Here is a 16392-nt window from a genome sequence, read left to right on the forward strand (position 1 = left end):
TCTGGCTAATTCTTTGACAATGGGTAATCCTTAGAAATGAAACACCACAGTAGAACCACTAGGTAAGATGTGGAGTAGGGCAGAAATGTCGGCTTTAGCTTCATGTGGTAGAACACTGCATACAAAATAAGATACCAATTCCATTTAGGAGAATCAACCCAAACACATATCCATATTTATGGATATAAATAAAATCAGAAAAAATGCAAGCTGTGGTTAATACATGGTCTAGCAAAGAGTTAATACATGGAATAGCAAGTGTTTTTTATCTTATTTGTACTTCCTTATATTTTTTAGATTTTTATGGTGAATAATTTCCTCCAGATTAAAAAAAAATGTATATTAGGTAGCACCAAAACTTTAAGGATAAAGAAGGAAGGCATAACTAACTCCTGAAACTAACTTGAACAGGGTCTGACTGAACCTGGTCTAGTGAATCTGGGGAAAAGTGAGAGCCATCAGAGAACCATGGAACATTCCACTAACTTTATTATTCCACATGCTGCAGTGGTCACGGTGCCCCATGCTGTCTCATGGTGGGGGGTGGGCAGGGAGGTAACAACAGCTTTAAGAAGGGCCTTTTCTTCCACATTTCATTTTTTGATATTGCATTTTTCTATCTCTACAGAGCCCTGAATCTTCTCCCATGTTATTTTTAGTCATGCTCACAGGGGGGAGAAAAGAGTCAATCAGGGTTTCTGGCATGTCAGCTTTTCATAAAGAGAACACAAAGTGGAGCTCCCAGCAAGCCTCATCAAATATAGGATTTATGTGAGAACTTTCATCTACATCCAGTTAAAATGTTCCCTGCTAGGCATGGAAATCATCATTTGAAAAGGCCTTACTTTAAGGACTGGATACAGTGGCTCAAATGTTGCTTCAGCTCTTCTTCCTTTTCATAGGATTCCAGTACACTGTGCGCCTCATCATGGTGGTAGCAGTAGATTTTATAAATATCTTCCAGGGGCCCTTTAATCTGCAAGAATACTTCTCCTGAAAAATGTAAAACAAAGGCAAAATGACATCAAGTCAACCAAACTGACATTCCACATATTTACTATTTGACAACGGTGACTAGTGTTAAGAAGTTGGATAGGTCCCACTTCATCCCCAGGTTACTCAGGAGGGGTGGAAACATTCCTTTCCTTTTTCCTTTCCTTTCCTTTCCTTTCCTTTCCTTTCCTTTCCTTTCCTTCCCTTTTTTCCTTTCCTTTCCTTTCCCTTTCCCTTTCCCTTTCCCTTTCCCTTCCTTCCCCCCTTTCCTTTCCCTTTCCTTTCCTTTCCCTTTTTCCTTCCTTTCCTTTCCTTTCTTTCCTTTCCTTTCCTTTCCTTTCCTTTCCTTTCCCTCTTCCCCTTCCCCTTCCTCTTCCCCTTCTTCTTCTCCCTTCCCCTTCCTTTCCTCTCATTCCTTTCTCCTTTCCTTTCCTTTCCTTTTCCTTTCCTTTCCTTTCCTTCCCTTTTCCCCCTTATTTCTTCCCCTTTCCCTTTCCTTCTTTCCTTCCTTTCTTTTCCTTTCCTTTCCCCCTTATTCTTCCCTCCCTCCTTTTTTCTTCCCTTCCTTCCTCTCGTTTATAAAATGCAGGATAAAGAGCTTAATGGAGATAGGCAGCAAAAGAAGGTTGGTTTTCTCAAAGGTAACTTTATGCATTTGACTGACGTGGAGGATCCCAGTTAAGGAAAACACTTTAGAATCAGTCTGTATGGGTTTGAATCAGGCTGTGTTACAGACTTGGACAGGTAACGACTTGGACAAGTTACTTTGGCTCTCTGAATCTGATTCCTTCCAGAATCAGATTATTATTTTTATTATTATAGGCACAATAATAGATGCAATTTTATACGTTCATTATAAAAATTAAAGAGGTAGTGTGTAGAGTACAGTTCATACATAGTAAATGCTCAAAATGGAGCAATTATTGCTAATTTTTTAGAGGTAAGGAAAGTGAAATTTCAGGTTCAATGTAAATTATTTTCTTTTACTCTTTATTCAGCTAACATTTCCCTTGGTATCTGAAAGACAAGCAATAGAGTTTAGGGATATAAAATATTTCCTTATGTGTGATAGTAGAAGAATTGGCCATTATTCCTGTTAAAACTCAGTTGGATACTACTATAAACCAGAGTTTTATCACTGTATCTTCATATAACAACGTGGGCTAATTGTGTCCAAGCATTTAAAGCATCCTTTTTGATATTGTGATAAAATTGGGTCTGTAACTGATGGCTCAAGCAGATATTGAATAGTTGGATTTAATGACCCACTCCATCACTTGAAAATATATATTAAGTATCCACTACATAATCCAGCACTGTGTTAAGATGATTTGGGAGACAGAAGAAATACGTGCTAGCATCTGCTCTCAAAGATACTGCAAATGTGGTCTTGACAATGATTTGGGATTGAACTGATTGAGAGTTACATGGACCTACCAATCTGCAGCTATTACAGTAACAACAGTAAGTCATTCTTCCTATGGAAATAGAATGCCCTTTGTATTTTCAGCATGCTTTGCGCATATTAACTGCTTAATTCCCTATATGTGTAAGGAAATAAGAGGTTATTTATCCCTATTAAACAAGGATGGACAAATCTGAGTTTGAAACACATGTATGATTTTCCAAAGTCCGGTGGAGGCAAAGTCAGGATTAGAGGCTATCTTCGCCTCAGTTTTTCCTCAGATGTCAGCCCCCAACACATTAGAGCTTTGCTGGACACTACACAAAGTGGTGTGGTTGGAAAGAACACTGAACTCAGAATCAGAAATCATTGTTGTTTAGGGTTTGGGTGGTAACTGAGTATCTCAGTTCTCATCACCCCTGAGGATGAATTTGAGAATTAAATGGAACATAGATGTAATAAAAAAAACAAACATCTGGAACTAACTAGTTGCTCAATAAATATCACTTGTCTCTTAATGCTATTCTACTATCTCTAGAATTAAAACACTAGTACTTTTAAAGTATCGCATTCTGTTCTAATTTATATCGAGCCAGTAAAAGACTTTCCTTCCCTTTCTGTTAGATCGGATTTCAGACTGTGTGTGTGTGTGCGTGTGCACATATGCGTGTGCAGGTGTGTGGGTGTGTGTCTTGTTTGTTTTTTAGTAGCGCTTTTTCTGGACTTGTATGGAAACTCAGTGTCTGTGAGCATCTTTGGAACCGAAGGGATGAAGGATTTTTATTTTGTTCCTGGGATTTTACTGAATTCATCCTTCCACCAGTGTAATTTTGGCAGATTTGGTCTTCAAGACAGCAACACAAACAGTAAGAGATAGAGTAGTTCCAAGAAGAGAAAATAAAATAGTATAGTAACTAAATGTAGGCTTGGGAACGAGAGTAACAGTGCAGGGTAGAGCAAGGACTTTGGCTGCCGAAAGGAATCATGACCCAGAAGTGGGAGCGAGTGACAGGCCCGGGTGAAACTCAGCAGCAAGTCCAGAAAGGATCTGGATACAGACAGCCCAACCCAAGATAGGATTACAAATATGTGTTCACTACAAAGCAGTTTAGAGTAAAGACAAAGAAAGGAAGAGGTAAGGACAACCTCATAAATCTGCAATAGGATCAAGTCAGAAAGTCAAAAAACAAGGGACAAAGACATTTATTTTACACACAATGAAACCATTAATTGTAAAGTCTCGTGCACATGCACGCCCACACTCACATATATTTTTAACAGAAGTGGTGTAGTTTGAAAGAATTTATAGCTCTCTCCTTACTAGCAGAGTCAAATTTTTTACTCTTTTCCAAGTAAAATTCTGTTGGGGATCTAAGAACAATTATTAAAGTTAAAAGATATTTAAGCACTCTAATTGAAAGTCATTTATTCACCCAAAGGCCAAGTACAACACTGGCGGGCAGAATATTTGATTCCCCTTCCAGCCCTACCAATGTATTCTGCTTCATAATAATGCAGATAAAGCGATGTGTCTTGCAGCAAAAAAGTGATTCTGTTTCCACGGTAACATAACTCTGGGCTGCGTTTCTTTAGTGGTGAAGGACAGCTGCTCTGTCTAATGGATGTGGGTTTGAAGGGATGATTAGGAGTGGAGGGAGGACTGAGCCAAGACCAGTGAAGGTAATTTCACTTCAGGCTGCCTGTCACAAAAGCACCAGAACACTATAAAATAAATATAACTTTCGTGTGCTTTTTAAAAAGATTCTAAAACCCAAGAATTTCTGCATTGGCTTTCCCCAAAAGCAATCTCCATGCAGAGGAGAAAAAGTTATCTCCTCTACAAACAACTCCCCAAAATATCGACCATATTTTATGTCCTGGTATCATTTTTCCAGTGTTGCAAATTGTTGCCTTCACTAATGTAAATATATTCATGCTTCTTGGTCCACCTCATCTTTACGTCCAGACCCTCATGTCCATCCCCAAGATATACCATACCATAAAATTTGGCCTCTCTATTATTCTGACCCCACTCCAAGATGAATTTCCCCTGCAGGGCAGTAAACCAAGGTAAAGACAGTGACACTCAAGAGATCTCCTTGTCCAAGGCTTTGGCTTAGGAAAATAGCATAAAAGGGAATGAAGTAGTTACTCCATCCTGGTTTTACAATTTAATGAGTGACTATTTCACACCACGCACTTTGGTAGGTACTGCAGGTACAGAGAACCAAGGCTTCCCTCAAGAAACTTATAAAGGCCAGTGAAAGTAAACTCCCATTTGCCAGACTTGGTATAAAACACAGGGGGACACCTATTCTGCTCTTGAGCAATTTCCATAACAGCCTGCCCCTGAAATAGGAGCTCTGAATGAGTACAAAGCATAGAGACACGCTGAGGGAGTAAGGTCTGTTCACAAGCTGCAAGTGGTTCTCACATGGCTGGACAGGGCCATAGAACTTAGGCAAAGTTCCAGAAGAGGCTGTATTTTTAGGCAGGAGCTAAATCATGAAAGACTGTGTGTGTCATGAAGCAGCTGGAACTTTAGTCTGCAGGTGATGGAGAAGCACAGATGATTGATATTAAGTGGCAGTAATATTCTAGAAAGATTACTCTGGTAATTAGTCATATGAAAGATGGAATTTGAGGGAGGAGTTAGTGAGACTGGAAAAGAGAATCCAATTAAAAGGCTTCCATAGAAATACAACAAATAAATAATGAGGGCTAACACAGGAAGTTAGAGCCCTAAGAAAGAGTGCTCTAAAATCAATTGTGTGTTTTCAAATCCTGGTTTTACCATTTACCCCTGTGACATTTGGGAGAGTTACTTGACTTCTCTGTTCTTTAATTTCCTGATCTATAATATGGACAAATAATAGTAATAGTAGGGTTGTTTGAAGATTAAATGAATTTAAAACATGTAATATATCAGTAGTTGGGATGTGCAAATGTCCAATAGATGTTAGCTATAACCACTAAAGCAAAACAGGGAGGATGGAGAAGAGGGCAAGAGACATTGACGTATGTGAGAGATGAAGAGGTTAATTCCGAGCATATCTCAGGATTCCAGTTTCAGTAAGCATGTGGATGGACAATGATAATAAGATATGGAGTTTATGTGGAAAGATGGAAAGATGTTGAGTTTAATTTTAGATATACTGAATTTGAGTCATCCAAAATATATTTAAGTAGAGAAGTCCCTTATGGAATTTGATATATGAATCTGAGATTGAAGAAAAAAAATTCTGCCTATGACCCAGCAATTTCACTACTAGGTATTTATCCAAGGGATACAGGTATGCTGTTTCGAAGGGGCACATGCACCCCAATGTTTATAGCAGCACTATTAACCATAGCCAAAGTATGGAAGGAGCCCAAATGTCCATCGATGGATGAATGAATAAAGAAGATGTGGGGTATATATATATATATATATATATATATATATATATACAAACACACAATGGAGCATTACTCGGCAATCAAAAAGAATGAAATCTTGCCATTTGCTACTATGTGGTTGGAATTAGACGGTATTATGCTAAGCAAAATTAGTCAGAGAAAGACAAATATCAATGACTTCACTCATATGAGGACTTTAAGATACAAAACAGATGAAAATAAGGGAAGGGAAACAAAAATAATATAAAAACAGGGAGGGGGGACAAAACATAAGAGACTCTTAAATGTGGAGAACAAATAGGGTTACTGGAGGGGTTGTGGGAGGGGGGATGGGCTAAATGGGTAAGGGGCATTCAGGAATCTACTCCTGAAATCATTGTTGCACTATATGCTAACTAACTTGGATGTAAATTAAAAAAAAAAAATTTAAGAAAATGGTAAAAAAAAAAAAAAGTGTTGTGAAAAAGAGGTGTAAGAATGTAAAGCTCGGGAAACAGAAGCCATAACTTTGCTATGACCATGCAAGAAAGTCTACAGAGTGAGAGGAGGGCTTCAGGACCAAATGCTGGGGCACACTAACATTGAGGGAGGCCAGAGGGAAAAGAGTCTGCAGAAGAGCTTGAGGAGTCTGGAGAAGAAAGGAAAATGCTGATTGGTGTCAGCCAGGCCAAGGATAAAATAGAAACATGGCAGAGAGATTGCATAAGTTTGTGGATGACAGAGCTGCCATCGTCCCCCAGTATGAGTACTCGCCGTGAAGCAATAACATTTTTGGCTACAGCAGAATGAAAACTACATTTCCTAGCCTCCCTTGCAATAGGGGTGGCCATATAACGAAATCTGCAAAAAGTTGTCCTGTGACAATATCCAGGAACTTCAAGAGGCAGATAGCTCATTATTAACCCTTTCTTCACCATATTTTCCTTTGTTCTGCTACCTGGAACTTGAACATTACCTTGTACATGAAGATATGGGTAAGGAAGAAGCTTGTATCCCAGAGGACTTTGCAGAGCAGAGATGCTGTATAGATATAAAATATGTGCCTTGAGACTATTACACCAAAGAGAAATGGACATCTCTTAATTAAGCTGGTAATGTTTTGTTTTGTTTGCTGTTTCTACCAGCTGACCTTAATTCTAATCAACACACTGTTTCTTCTTCTTCCATAAGAAAATATTTTGGGAGGAATCATGACAGTTGAAGGGACCCTCTTTATTGCCCTTAAAATATAACTCAAAAATTCTATGAAAATATTACTTAAATTGTTACTTACAAAGAGTTTAATGGACTGGATGTTTATTTCCCCCTAAAATCCATATGTTGAAGCTTTAACCCTCAGTGTGATGGTTTTGGAGGTGGGACTTTTGGGAGATACCCGGGTTAAGGTTAGATAGTGGGTGTGGAGCTCACATGATGGGATTAGTGCCTTGTGAGAAGAGGAAGAGACATCAGAGCTTTCTCTATCCACCATGTGAGGATATAGTGAGGAGATAGCTGTTTGCAAAGTAGGAAGGGGGCTCTCACCAGGAATCAGACACCTTGACCTGGACTTCTCACCCTCCAGAACAGTGAGAAATAAATATCTATTTTTAAACCAACAAGTCTAAGGTTATTTGTTACGGCGGCCTGAGATGACCAAGACACAGAGATTAAAGTACAAAGTTACTGGGGTGCCTGAGTGGCTCAGTTAGTTGAGCATCTGACTCTTGATTTCAGCTTGGTCATGATCTCACAGTTTGTGAGATCAAGCCCTACGTCTACTCCCATGTCTAGTTCTGCGTCGGGATCTGTGCTGACAGAGCGGAGCTTGCTTGGAATTCTCTCTCCCTCTCTCTGCTCTCTCCATCTGCCCACACCTCTCCTTTATCTAAATAAATAAATAAATTAATTAATTAATGAAAAACCTTAAAAAAAGTACAGGGGTGGCTCAGTTGGTTGAGCGTTGGACTCTTGATCTTGGCTCAAGGCATGATCTTATGGTTCGTGAGTTTGGTTGGTAAGTTTGAGCTCATTCATCAGGCTCCACTATCAGTATATTCTCTCTTCCTCTCTCTTTGCTCCTCCCCTGCTCACACTGGCATATGCACTCTCTCTCTCTCTCTTTCTAAAAATAAATAAATATACTTTTTAAAAGTACAAAGTTACTCCTATTAGCAAGAAAAAATATGTAATAAGTTCAACTCTAAAAGCCAACTACATACAGTGATGTTAAAAGAGAATTTTAGTTAAAATCTTAAGCATAAATTATGGTCTAAGATATATCCCAAAAGAAATTTCTGCAGTTCTAAGTAAAACTGGTTTGTCAAGGCAGAGTATACACAACACAGAGAAGGGAGTGAGAAGGCTTTGAGGACAAAGGGTAGATATGACCTACTCCCTAGAAAGAATGCCTAAGAACTGGGTGAGATAATATGAGCCTCTGGCTGTCACTCCCCTGAGGGACACACAGCTAAGTAAACCTGCCACCCCCAAATGAAAGAGCTTTGCTTGCAGCTTTTACCCAGGAGATGCAATGAGAGCTCCCCAGTCTGCTTAGCCTCCTTGGAGGAGAGCCCAGCTGTTGGGACTGAACAAGGCAGTAGATTAGCCAGCCAAAATGCCAGATCATGTATATGTTTCCTTCCTTTCCTTCCTAGTCCCCTTCTCTTCTCCAGAAGAGGGTAAAGTGAGGAGGGGAGATGAGAAGAAAGAGATTGTAAGAGTATATGCTGCTTGCAGAAACCATCACCTTTGGCCTTGAGTCTCACTTAGTTCCTACCTAGCCTGGAAATAAAACTGACAACTAAGCATACCCTAGTGACCCTGGTTAGGGTTATGAAGTTTAAACCAAATACAGGTGCCAGGTGGTGCATGCAACCATGGGATTAAAGCAATCAAATCCCTTGAGTATCAATTTTAAGAAGACATTTGTGAAAAAATCATTTTCATAGAAAAGAAGGCAATGGAAAATTTTTGTGAATTCTTTTTTTGTTTTTTTTTTCATGAATTCTTAAGATAAAATGAAACTTCAAAGTTGTTTCATGTCTGTGGCAGTGGCTTTGGGTAATAATTCGACATTCCTTGGTGCTCATATTTCTCTTCTGGTATCAGGAATATTTTGGTAAAAAATTTTCAGAAGCTCTGGAGTAAGATAAGTTCAGAAAAATGAATTTGGCAATTAGATTTGACAATTCTGAGCTCTCTGGTGACATGGTAAAAGCAATTTCAGAGGCATCATGCGAGGCAGGATGGAGAGGTGAGGAAGTGGGACCAGTAAGGCTAGCTAAACTGTGAAGAGAAAAAAGAGAAAGGAGGGGAGCCACAATGGGGTTGTGGGGTCTTGTTCCATGGCCATTGCCGCGTCTAGTGCTGGGAGGACAGTGATCATTGTGAAGGGGTCTATCAAAGGAGAAGCAATTCTACAGCTGAGGCAGCATCCACCCAACATACCTGGCAGTTGGAAGTTCCTAGATGCAGGGCAAGACAAACAGGAGCATTAGCAGGCATGGAGATGGACTGTGTATAATATGTAATAGGACTTGTATAAGGAGGAATTAGGATCTCCTTCTGGCTGTGTCCAGAGTTAGTGACGGCATTTGGGGCAAATCAGGCTCTTGCAGTGAGGTGGTTGGATGCTTCTTAAGTATTTCTCCAATGCTAACATTCAAGAATATTGCTGTTTATTTTGATGATAACTCATGGTCTCCTCCTGGACCTTTTTGACTTCCTGGATACTTTAACTCTAGGTGGGCATTTTTATAAAAAGTGGCACATTGAGAAAACACTAGCTCTCTGAGACTTGAAAGTGAAAACATTTCTACTGGCTGGATGAGGAAGAGATACATTAACTTTTCCCCCCTCAAGGTGGATAGCACCGATGACTCTGTTCTCCGACTAATCCACGACTCTCCATTTCTCTCACCTTAGTAAATACCTCTCTCGAGTGCTAGCCTCTGCTACAGCTAGCTGCACTCTACTACCCACCAGCCTCTGAAGATGCCACAGGACAAACCACAGGCAGACTTGGTAACAAAAGCAACAACGATCACTGTGTTCCTTCTGTGGGCCAGCCACCGTACCGAACACTTCTCATTCTCTCCATCATTTATTTCATTCACTCAGTGCTACTGAGGACACTGTTCTAGGTGCTGGTGAAGCAACAGTAACAAAACAGGTAAGAATTCCTCCCCTCACGGAGCTTACATTCTAATGGGAGTATTCCTCATGTCTTGTACCCGTATGCCATGAAGGACTTGCTGTTCCCATTCGAAATACGAACAAATGAAGGTGGCATCTATTGCTAATTGCTTATCCATTCTTCCTTGTTCTAAACAAACAATATTTATTTAAAAAAAAAAATTTTTTAACGTTTATTTATTTTTGAGACAGAGAGAGACAGAGCATGAACGGGGGAGGGGCAGAGAGAGAGGGAGACACAGAACCGGAAGCAGGCTCCAGGCTCTGAGCCATCAGCCCAGAGCCCGACAAGGGGCTCGAACTCACGGTCCGTGAGATCGTGACCTGAGCCGAAGTCGGCCGCTTAACCGACTGAGCCACCCAGGCGCCCGGAAACAAACAATATTTAGACCAGCAACGCACCCAATGAAAAATACTGACCTTTCTCCGATCTCTGGTAGTTAGGGGTGGCCAAGCACGTGTGTGAGTATGTATTTACGTGTGCATGTATACGTGTAAGAAATGAAATGTGTGTGTGTGAAATGGAATCATGACATATAGGCTGAAGCCCCTGGGAAGGCTTGGAAACAAGCCTTGGGAGGAGGTGGTTTTGCTTTGATTGCCTGCAGGAAGGAATACTTGGCAGTGGAGGAGCCATCGTGAGTCCAGGAGGCCAAACACCACACAAGGACTATGAAGGAAAACGCTGCAAGGAGCCAGCATGTAGTCACCCCAGTTTTGGACTACTGAATTATGGATTTCTTGTTATGGGAGGAGAACGGCCCCTTTTCAGTTAAGTTCTTTGGTGAGGTCTCTATTCCAGGTAGGCAAGTGCAATCCTAACTGACCCCAGTGTCTTGGCCCCAGCCATAGGTCTAGCGGTGACAGAGTCAGCATGAAAGCACAGACTTGTCTCCCCGCAAATGCCATGTTCTCTCTGGGCTACCGTGTACCTATAAGGCTTTTGCCTCTGCAAACACCTTCTCATGTTCACCCCCTGCCTATTGGGAAAGTGTTCAGGGCTCATAGAACTCTGGACTTGGCACTGTATTTCTATGTGTATTCTGCACAATATTTGGTTTTTCCACGCTCCATTCAGATCTGACTGTACAACTAAGCCATGGACCTTTGTGAGCCGGCTCCCCAGTGCAGGTTCCTAGAACTTAACATTCTCTTCAGAGAACAGAACTGTAGAGCTTGTTACTAAGCCGCTCTGGCTTTATTTTTCTTACAAGAAATAAGTCCTTGTAGCCCTAGGAAGCCAGCTTGACCACACTCAGGAGATTGGAAGCCCAACCCCTCATCGTACCCTGCTGACGGCTTCCTGCTGATTTTTCCTTTCATGTATGGATTTGCTTATTCTTGACCTCCTCCCCACCCCCAAAAAACCTTTTTCCGACAGACACACTGTCTGATAGCTTTCTGTTACTGCTGACATTTAGAATAAAATGCCCTGATCTGTTAGCTGCTGCATCTGGGGCTTGCCCCTACTGGCCTCACATTCAGTATGTGGGTCTGGGATGTTCCCGGGCTGTCCCAGCTGGCCAGAATTAACTAAGTTGAGCCTACCTGTGTCCTGAGTACCACACACACACACACACACACACACACACACACTGTAGAAGAATTATTCAGGTGAGCCACTTTGTGGCATTTCCCATATGGCAACATGACATGAATTATCAGTGACTAATGTTCTTCTCACAAAATCACAGCTAAAGGCACAGATTCCTGCTTCAGGGACATACAAGAGACACTGCTTTAGGAGAACAAAGTACTGCCGTAGAACAACAGTGCATCACCCACTACACCTTCAAAGAACAGAAAGCTCTCAATTGTCTTTCTCTCAAAGGAGAAACTCACCCTCAGGAAAAAGCATATGAGAAAGTGCAATTCCTTTACCACAAGCTTCTTTCAGCTCTGGTTCTCGCTATAGTGTGCCCGAGGTAAGCACAGAAGATAGACTCAAACATATTCAAAACTCAGTCTTTTTTTTAATTCTTTGAAACATTACAGCATTGTTGCAAATGTATATAAGAGGAAGCAAACTCTGTTTTGGTTATCTATCTATGTAACAACCACCTCAACACTTAGAACCTTAAAACAGCGACTGTTTTGATTTTCTTTTACAATTCTGTGGGTTGGCTGGAATCAGGCATGTGGTTCTTCTGCCTGCCCCCCCTCCCGATGCCTGCTGGGGCTGCAGTCATCCCAGGGCTTAACTGACTGGTTGGTCCAAGATGGTTCATTCACAACTCTGGTGCCTTGGCAGGGACAGATGGAAGGCTGGCACCAGCCAGGATTCTGGGACAGCTGAGCCACTTTCTCACCCTATATAGTCTCAGGTCTAATCTCTTTCCATATGACCTCTCTATGTGGTATTTCCAGCAGGGTAACTGGACTTCTTAAATGGCAGGTTCCTCACAAAAGAAGAAACTTCCAGGCTTCCTTAAGTCTTAGGCTCAGTAACTGACACAGTGTCACTTCCATTTCATTGTATGAGTTAGTGAGTCTCAGGGCCAGTCCAGAGTCAATATGGGACTAGACTGCATAGCAGCATGAGAGGCATGGTCTATTGAGAGCCATCTTGGGAAAGTGACTACTGCATTGATATTCACTCTATGGAATGTGGAAATGACACTTGATATGTTAAATCATGCTTTGTGGAAGAAAACGTGTTGCCTTATTAGCTCTGTGAATCATCAAGACGCATAGATATTGGGAGCATCTAGAAGCTACACATATCCAGTGAATCTAAGTGTTTCAAAAACATGATCAGGACCTCTAGGGGGGAAAATCACATTTTATTCAATGGTTACATACACAAGAAATAAAGCTCGGTAAATAGATGGGTAAATTTAATATTCTCAGTATAGCAAGTTAGTAATATCATGTATTGGATATTTATTAAGAATAGGCACTGGGCCATCATTATTTATACATGATTTTACTTAATCTTTACAAATACTCTATGGGGCGAGTATTATTACCTCAAATTTCCACATGAGAAACTAAAGTTCCATGAGATTTTGTAACTTGCCTAAGATTGAACATGTAGTAATTGGATGAGTCAAGATGTATACCTAAGTTGACCTGATATTGAAACCCTTGCGTTTTTAAACTCTATCATTTTACTTGTTTTGTCTTTGCTCACTGTTTTCTTAAATTGTTACAGAATAATCGTCCTTTTAAGTGGAAACAGAGCCACATCTCATATTCCCATCTCTAAAGATTTAGAACCCATTTCCTACTTAGCCTGCTGAGTCAAGATTTTAAAATCCGTTTTTATCTTGGCATGATAGTCCAGACCATTTCCCAGAGCTCTCATATCTACAAACATATGCCTCTGTGCTTAAACTTGAACTTCATCCAAACCCCAAGGTTATTAGTGAGTAAAATCCTCCTTCTGGTTTTATCTAGGTATCTGGAAAGTTTCCCTTTGGCACTAGAGCCGTGAATCACAACTTCTCATTCGTGCCATCTAAGGACAGAGAAATGGAATACCTGTGCTTGCATTTTGTGGTAACGTGATTTTGGAAACGTCTCACCAAAAATCAGGTTATCCTGGTGAAAGATTTAGTAGTAGAAATTGCTGTTGGTGGCATGGGGTAGAAATTGCCAGTGAACTCTGTATTGATTCGGCTACTATGTATGGGTCATGGAGGGCCTCCTTGCCACTATGCTCCAGACACATTAGGTTGTTGTCCTTTACGAGAATTTCCTATACTCTCCTGCCTTGGGGCCTCTATGCCATTTGTCATTTAGAAAGTCATTTCCTTCAATCTCCACCTTTCTAAATCCTTCAAGTCCAAGCTCAAAATCCACTTTCCAGATCAAGGTTTTTTTCATCTAAGTTGAATTAATCTCTATGAATGTGTATTAGCTATTGCTGCAGGAAAAAAAAAAATCACCCCAAAACTTAAAGGTTTAAAGCAACACTATTTGCTCACAATTCTCTGCATTGACAATTTGAGTGAGGCTCAGCTGGGATGGCTTGTCTCCAGGTGTCGTTGATGGGGTTACTCACGTGTTTGCAATCTGTAACCAGGGACCAGCTGGCTGAGGAGGCCGCACTCACATGTCCAAGGCCTTGACTGTGTTGATTGAAATGTTGGGTAGTTTGAGCCTGCTCTATCCCTGAGCGGAGAGTGGATGTCACAAGGCTGTTGTAGAACATCATTTTGCCACATTTATTGGTCAAAGCAAACCATAATGCTAACCCAGATGTAAAGGGTACAGAAACTAAAATATGAATCCTACTCTTTCTTTTCAAATATGGCCTTACTGTTTTATTTTTAAATTTATTTTTCTATAATCTTCCTCAAAGTTGCGATTTATGATTGGTAAATGAAATTGTGTGAGGCGAACATGATAACCACTACACTATGGAAACGGTAAATGAAATTGTGAACACGTTCAGTTGAGCTTTCTCTCTAAACCATAGTATTTTTAGTTTCTAATTAACTAATTTTATACTTAACAGAAAATTGCAAAAATAGTACAGGTAGTTTCCAGGTGTCCCTCACTCAGCTTCCCCAAGGTTAACATCTTGGATAACCACAGTACAATTGTCAGAAAAGGAAATGAACTCCGAGTGCTTTGGTACTGTTAACTAAACACCATATTTGAACATCAACACTACATTCTTTTACTGTTCTAGAATCTATCCAGGCTTTCACTTGCATTTATTTGTTACTCCTCCTTAGTCTGCTGCAGTCTTAAATTACAGCAGTTCCTCCATCTCACCTTATCTTTAATTAATTTGACATTTTAGAAGAATATCAATCCATTATTTTGTCAAGTGTCCCTTACGTGAGTTTACTAATGTCTAGTGTTTTCCTCGTGATCAAACACAATTGCACATATTTGGGGCAAAAGTGCTACAGGTATGATGTTGTGTCCCCTTAGTGCATTGTACTAAAGGTTTATGATGTGAATGCATGTTATTTCCTGGCATCGTTGACCTTGATCATTTGGGTTAGGTGGTCTTTGCCTGGTTTCTCACTGTAAAATTACCATCTTTCCCTGTAAGGTTAATAGTCACTTAGGAGAAACTTTGAAACTATGGAAAGTATATTTCTCCTCAAACTTTCAGGCACTAAATCAACACTGATCAGTGGATTCTGTCTGCAACAATGACGTACTGTTTGGCTAATGGGGGTTTTCCGATTTTCCTCTTTCCTTCTATATCATTGAAATCTACTATAAAAAAGACCTTTCCTTTCTCCTCACTTATTTATATCAGTATGAACTCAATATTTATTTTATTCTATGGGTTTAAAATCCAATACTACCATTATATATGTGCTACTCAAAAACGTAGGCCATATTTTTTTTAAGTGGGAAAATGCTCTTCTATAAGTGCAGAGGCACTTAATAAGCTTAAAGAAAATTCCGCTAAATGGAAAATATTAAAATTATGATTACATATCTCTTTATATTGAAATATATAAATATTTGGGCTGAAATATTTCCAAAAGTACTGACTTTTAGCCTCCATTTGGATTCTTTTCTTTATTTTTGCAAAATAAGCTCACCAAAAAGGTGTTTCTATTTATGATTTTTGAATATTTTTCCAAATATCGATCTTGTAAAATCTGGTGCAGGATATAACTTTATCCTATTTAATAGGAATTCCATCAACACTTCTTTCCATAAGTCAAGTTTTCTAAAATAGAATTATAGAGTTTTAAAATGAAATCTTTTACATAATAGAAACTCTCATTTTTAAAGCTAATTCCTTGTTTCAGTAGGGATAAATTTCAATGTCTTCCTATTTGCAATTTTGTGCTTAATAATTATAATTTTACAGATTAAAAAGCTGATGTTACTTCCCCCCCTTTCTTTGTTGAATATTTTAACTAAAGACTCCTAACTAATTTTGAACAGAATGTCTATTTCTAAAAGTTGATCAGTGACACTAGAAGCAAATAAAGTGTTAGTCATGCATAAGATTGTTTTTTAAAGACATCAACTTTATCCTCCAAATATTACATGTATGTAGCTTACTCTAACTTTGTATATTTAAACTACTTGTGAATTTTGACTACAGTCACATGTCATTTACAGAATATCACAGCTTTTGTACATAATCACCATGATCATCTCAAGTAAATTTCTGCTCCATATTTTCTTACTTTGGTAAAAACATTATTTTACTGAGTTGCTGTGCTACTTGCAAATATGTATTCATATTATCACTTGCATTCACTAGTTTACTTTTAAAAATAACACTACATTTACAATAGTTCAGAAAATTCCCCTTTGACACAATAAACTTCCAAAAGCTTTTCTTCGGTTCTGTGAATTGGTTAAACATTTTAAAATCATTAGTGGAATTTATTAATTTTTTTTATTTAACTCATCTCTGCTCACAGTGTTATAAAAGTGTCATAATCATGGTTTTGTAAACTCTTTTGCTATTGGTGTCAACTCATTAA

General features: G+C 39.5%; 1 protein-coding gene across 1 annotated transcript in view; it reads right to left on the reverse strand.

Moving 5' to 3' along the window:
- Positions 1 to 16392, reverse strand: part of ARHGEF38 (Rho guanine nucleotide exchange factor 38) — a 133047-nt gene that overhangs the window by 49437 nt on the left and 67218 nt on the right. The window contains exon 4 of the mRNA XM_032592926.1: positions 846 to 993. Within this exon, the coding sequence (XP_032448817.1) occupies positions 846 to 993 (148 nt within the window). The remainder of the gene's footprint in view (positions 1 to 845; positions 994 to 16392) is intronic.

This window comes from Lynx canadensis, chromosome B1 (assembly GCF_007474595.2).
Source record: "Lynx canadensis isolate LIC74 chromosome B1, mLynCan4.pri.v2, whole genome shotgun sequence".
Classification (NCBI taxonomy): Eukaryota; Metazoa; Chordata; class Mammalia; order Carnivora; family Felidae; genus Lynx; species Lynx canadensis.